General features: G+C 35.8%; 1 protein-coding gene across 1 annotated transcript in view; it reads left to right on the forward strand.

The window, feature by feature from the left end:
- The window catches only part of ATG5 (autophagy related 5), an 81,483-nt gene extending 76,497 nt beyond the window's left edge, over nt 1-4,986 (forward strand). The window contains exon 8 of the mRNA XM_086461332.1: nt 4,071-4,986. Coding sequence (XP_086317458.1) covers nt 4,071-4,207 — 137 coding nt within the window. The 3' untranslated portion in view covers nt 4,208-4,986. The remainder of the gene's footprint in view (nt 1-4,070) is intronic.
- Nucleotides 4,987-6,000: the final 1,014 nt, after the last annotated feature.

Below are 6,000 nucleotides of genomic sequence, written 5' to 3' on the forward strand. Positions count from 1 at the left end.
TCTTCCTACCTTCTCTGAAGACTACAGGTTTTCTCTTCTTTGTTCTTTGTGTGTGTCTCACCGATTCTTGAATATCGAGGGGTTTTAGAGGAAGCTTGGGATTAGCAGCAGCAAATATTGTAGTAGTTAGGGCATTCTCAAAGAAGGGACAGTGGACTCGAGCTGCCTAAGGCTGAGGGCCGCTTTGAGCCACTGCCATAGGGACTCTGTTGAGATGCAACAGCCACTATCTGGTGCTTCCTTCCAGCAGATGCCTATCTGCAAGAGAATCCTTTGCCAATACTTTCTTTGGCTGGATCAAGGTGGTTTCCTGATCAGGAACACTGAGGTACATTATAGATGATAGAGAAGCAGACCTCTTCATAAACCCTTCCCTTCAGAGCTGCTTGTTTCTCTCCATTTTCCGTACAGAGTTGGAAAACTCTTCTGACTTGACGTGGTGTGGTTTATTAGCCTGGGTCAGGTACCTACTTTAAGTGTGGCAGCCTTTGAGTTAGTGTCTAAATTAAGTGATCTGAAATGTCTCAAAAATGTCTTAGTACCCAACATGTAAGCATAATTACCTGCTTTCTGGAGACAGAATATTGTTAAGTTTTACCAAAAAGCTTTATATTATCACTTGCCATTAGTGACTTGCAGGAGCTAAAGAGTCTTTTGTATTCATGGATTTCCACAGGGAAAGCAAAGAAAAATCATTTAGTCCTGGGACAATGACTCTGATAGCAGATGACATAATTTGTTTTGAGGCTTTTTTTTTTTGTAAGCCAGTATTTATTGTTTGTGCATCAGTTCGGTAGTATAAAAATACTCCGATTTTAAGTAAATAGTTACTATGTACACACATTATAAAAACTTCTTACAAAACATGCATTGTTATGCTTTTGTTTTTCTGATATTTCCACTTGATCTTCTTCGTGAGATTAATTTGCAACAAAGTAAAAGAAACCATCTTTAGGTCATGTGATAGTTAACCTGTAACTCCATTCTATCATGATTTTGTAAGGAAAAAAAAGTCAGTGAGGTAACTGGAAAATTTGAACTTCTTGGTTTTGAGGAAATCCAGAATTTTTAACTACATTATTGAATGTTGTAAAATGGATATGGACAGTGATGATGATATCAGGTCTGGACCCTGTGCACTACAGATGAGCGGAGTTATTTGCCCTAATTTTTATAGGCCTAGTCCAGTGACATAGAATGGCATTAATCTTCTTTGTAATTAAGTCATTTAAATCTTACACCACTCATTTAAATGTATGTTGGGTTTAGCAACTTGTACACTCTTGTGAAGTCTAAAAAAGACTTTTTGTTATCATAGGATATGGGGTGGGGAAGAAGAGGACAGCACTTGGTGTGTCAAGATGCATAAAAAATAGGCTACAACTCTTAAGACTGTGAACAGTGATGGAAGGAAAAATATGATGTAAATTTATTATATCTATGAATCAGGTGAATGAAGCTTTCATGATAGCTAGCAAATAATCCAGAACCCAGATCACAGTGGTAACAGTGGATATGAATTAGACAGCTGTGGAGAAAACAAGACTATTTTCCAGTAATTTTTAAGTGTATTTGCTGTTGACAACTTCTCGCTGCATAAAGTGGAGGAGCCATCTATAGGAGAGAGACTTTCTATGTGATCCAAAATGGGGAAGTTACTGAAAACATGAAAGTTGAGGAAAGTTTGGGTAAACTTAAGTGAGAGTTTATGGTCCCTAGTAACAAAAGCAGGGAAGAATGCTGGAGTAAAAACAATGGATTTTGTGAAAGAGGGCTACAGTAAACACAGAATTGGTAGATAAGATCTCTTTAGTCAAGCCTCGAGGGGAAAAGGAATTAAGGAGAAGTGATGCTTTGTCAGAGATAATACTAAAGCACAAACAATGCTAATGCAGAGATTTAGACTTTAATTAAACTGTAAATTCTTCATTGACCTCTGAGACTTTCTCAGTTTGCTGAGGAACAGAATACAAGATTTGTATGAGAAAGGGACAAAGTTGGGTAGGGAGCAGGGAATGGGGACAGCCAGGTTAACCGCATTTCATTTTTAAGCAAGAGGCATCAAGTTAGTATGTGCATGCACACACATCCAGAAATGTTCTGTCACACAGTAAAAGAAGAGCCAAATAAAGTGTTTATCACTTATAAGGCTTTCCTCCAAAGACAAGAAAATGATACTGAGGTTCTAAAGCTTTTAATCTATTTTTCATGCAAGTTTTTGCTAAGAAGAGTCATCTGTATATAGGTGGCTAGCACAGTACTGATGCAGAAACAGCTGTATGGAAATTAGTTGTTTCTGAAAACGAAATGATACTATGAAATTTTTTTTAAAAAAAGTCACGAACTCTGTGGCAAATTTATGGAAAACCACAGATAGATTTTAATTTTAAAGTGTTAAATACGTGTTTTTGGGAGTTACTTTAGTATTAAAAATATTTAGATGTTCCTGAACTTCTCAATGTAAAAACTTGGTTTCTGAGATATTTTCTTTTGAAGTTTATACTCTTGACAATCTGACTAGTAATGTGTCAGCCCAATAAATACCTGCTTTGGTTGGAAATACCAGAAGTTTTATTTTTAAATGATGTGCTGCGTTCTTCTGACCTGTGTACAATAAAACCAGAAACCAGCAGTTGTTTATGGTTAATTTAATGTGATACTGTGTATACTATGCCATTTAGAGAATCAGACTTTATATATTTAATCAAGAATTTGTACAGAATATGATGCCGTATGTAGGTAACATGTAACTAAGTATAAAGCTTTACTGTAGGCAAACATAACTGTCTGCTTCTGCAGGAAGAATTATTACTAGCACAAAGTCGACAGCGTATTCAAGGATGATTGTTCCTAGTCTAATTTAGCCTGTGCTGGCAGAGATACCCAGCTATAATACAAACTTCTTCAGGCAGCTGTCAAATCATTTTGGTTACCAAACAAATAAGATTTTATCTATGTTATAAAGTAGGAATTATGCTACAACTGGGGTAGCTGAGTGAAAAAGCCAGTAATGGTACCTTCACCTCTAGATTCTGCTCTCTTCCTTGCAACTCTTAGGAAGCACGCTGGTTTGTTCTGCAATACAGACAGTCGAGAGAGGCATAAAATGCCAATTAGAGAAGGCAGTGATATTTTTGAGTACTGAATGTGGATTTCACTGTGGTAGGTCCATGTGAGAATGCCAGAGTATAGTATAAAAACAGTAAAAGGTCACTGCCTACTTTTGTTTCCCCTAAGTATTATTTGGAGCATATTTCAGATGCTCTTCTCATCTCAAGGCTCTGAAATAAATTTTCATTTTTTGTTTTTTTTTAGTTCATTTCATGACAGTTATGTTGGTTGCTTTAGCTGGTTCCCATCATTTGAATCAAAGGATCAAAGTACTTGCATCCTCCGGGACAAGTATAAATAAAAAGAATTGAAATATTCTTAGAAAATATTCTTGTCATACTGGGAATCATTTGCTAGCTTAGCTTTTCCAAGAGATGAAACTAAGTGAGAAAAAGCTGGTGCCAACTCAGCCTTCTGAGTAATTCTGAAATATTGCTGGAGAATTAAGTATATTATTCTTAGCAAAACAAAATTACTTCAGGAATATTGCATGTATTGCATGTGTGAGACATAGTCCAGCTCTTTCAGAAGATCACAGTATTAAGAATACAACTTTATTAGTACGTTTTAGGAAGTTCAAAATCTTAAGCATGATCGGTGTAAAATTCACATGGCTTATAGCCAGGCTAGATGGATATGCCTTAACTGTGTTGACACCAAGCTGTGATCACTTTAGGAAAAAAAAAACAAACTTGAAACTAATAAAGGAGGGTGGCACTTTCGTTAAGTTTCATTTTAACGCAATTTTTTTTCTTGGAATTAATTTTAACTCAAAGTTTCTGTTTTAGATGATAGAAATCTCAGCTTTCTCCATACCAGTATCTCCTGCTTTTTGTTCTGTTAAATGTTAAACTCTGTAACACCAATTAAATATACCGTAAATTAAGTGTAAGTAAATGTTTACTCTTTCTGTGAACTTTGAATGGTATACTAGTGGTTTCTCTTTTCTTTTGAATTAGATGGAGAGCAGAAGACTCAAGTGATGATTCATGGAATTGAGCCAATGCTGGAAACACCCATACAATGGCTAAGCGAACATATGAGCTATCCAGATAATTTTCTCCACATTAGTATCATTCCCCGACCTACTGATTGAAACTCAGCTGTATTGGTATGAGGATCATTCTCAAGCTGGAATTCTAAGGGCATGTCAACTTCTTGCTTCTGTCAGTCTTGAGAGAGGCAGCCTGACCAGAAAAAAAAACCCAACAAAAAACCGAAACAAAACAAGAAGTCCTCACTGCTGTGAGCCAAACAGGAAGAGAGATCCTATCATCAGATAAGGGCAATTGGGCTGATCTTATTTTGCATCACCGCTGCTTTTCTTCACCGCTGTAATTAAATCAGTTGCGATATGAAAGAATTTACAGGACCTCTGCAAGTCTGCTGTTTTCTTGTAAAATATAATGAAGCTGAAACTGTCAGCCGAGGAGCAAATGGAAAGATGCCACTTGATTGTCTTTCTGGTTAACAAATAAACAGGGCTGTTTCCTAAAGCGGTAGTGTTTCAACTTTGAGAGTGGAAACATTGGTTTAATTTTCTAGAAAGTTAGACACTGAGAGATTCAGTTACCAATAGCTTTTTGTAAAAGATCAAATTACTGTAAACCCATCTTTCCTTAATGAGAAGTTCATGTTTACAGTATGTGTATTGGTATGCAAATGATCTTTTAACTTTGATAACAAGCAGTGAGAGATTTTAAAGTAAACCCGTGAGCATGTTTTGTCATTTAAAAACATGCACAATTTAATAATTTACAAATACTTTTGATTTGTATGCTGTCACTGAATACTCCAGTATGTTTATTATTCAAACCAGTTTTCATAGACTAGCAATGATGTAGGATAATTTGTCTCAGGATTTGTCATGGCATTTCTTTGTGCTCATCTAAATTTTTTTTTTTCTGTAAGTATATTTTCTTAATTTAGTTTAAAAAGTTTAAAAAAAAAAAAAGTAAACGGATGTTGCAAACGATTGTATCCTGCTGTTTATTCCCATAGACTATAAAACAGTTAAATCGTGGAATGATGAACACATGTATTGCTTTTTAATAATTTTGAATTTTGGAAGGCTGAAGCTCTTCCAAGCTAATACTTCCTTACATCTGAGTTTAGTTTTCTACTGTGGTCCCTGAGCAATCGGTCTGATATTTGGAAGCTTCTTAATCTCATTGCACAGATTTTTCCTTAGTTTAGCAGATGTATTTTTAGGTTATTGGATTGCTTTGGTTTCTAAATGTTTGTTACCATTGCAGCTGCTACTAGGACTCTACCATTTTTTTTGTGTTACACTGAATTCATCAAACTGTGTGCTGTATTGCTCTGTCTGCAGTTTGTGGCTGTTTGTGGCATAAGACTATGTTTATAGTAGACTTATTATCAAATACGTCAAATATTATCAAATATAAAGAAAGCATGACATTTTTCTTTCAAAAATAGTAGCTGTTGAAGTTCCTGCTCCAACTCTTGGCTTGCAAATGTCCCGGTAACTCCCAGTGCTGTTCCCATTCGTTTCCAGGCTGCCTTTGTGGTAGGATACTTAACCTGTATCTGAAAGAGAAGAAAATGAAAATCAATCAAACAACCAAAAAACCTCTTTAAGAAGCAAGAGGGGAAGGATCTCCTTGGGCGAGGACAGAATTGAGGCTTAAAAAAGCCCTAAGGGCAGGAAAAGTCAGTAGACAAGTTAGTGTTTTAAATGTAAATGAGGAAATAGCATTAAGGAAAGGGAAGGGAAATGGTTATAAGGAAATAAATCTATGCTGTATTCTGCGGTCATGAAGAATTTTTAAAGCAAAACAAACCATGCTGATCTGTGTTTATGCAGAATTGAAATATAATATTCTTATAGTGGGATGATTTGGTTGAGTTACTCTAACTTCCAGTTCC

The sequence above is a fragment of the Leptosomus discolor genome, chromosome 2 (genome assembly GCF_034619465.1).
Source record: "Leptosomus discolor isolate bLepDis1 chromosome 2, bLepDis1.hap2, whole genome shotgun sequence".
Lineage (NCBI taxonomy): Eukaryota > Metazoa > Chordata > Aves > Leptosomiformes > Leptosomidae > Leptosomus > Leptosomus discolor.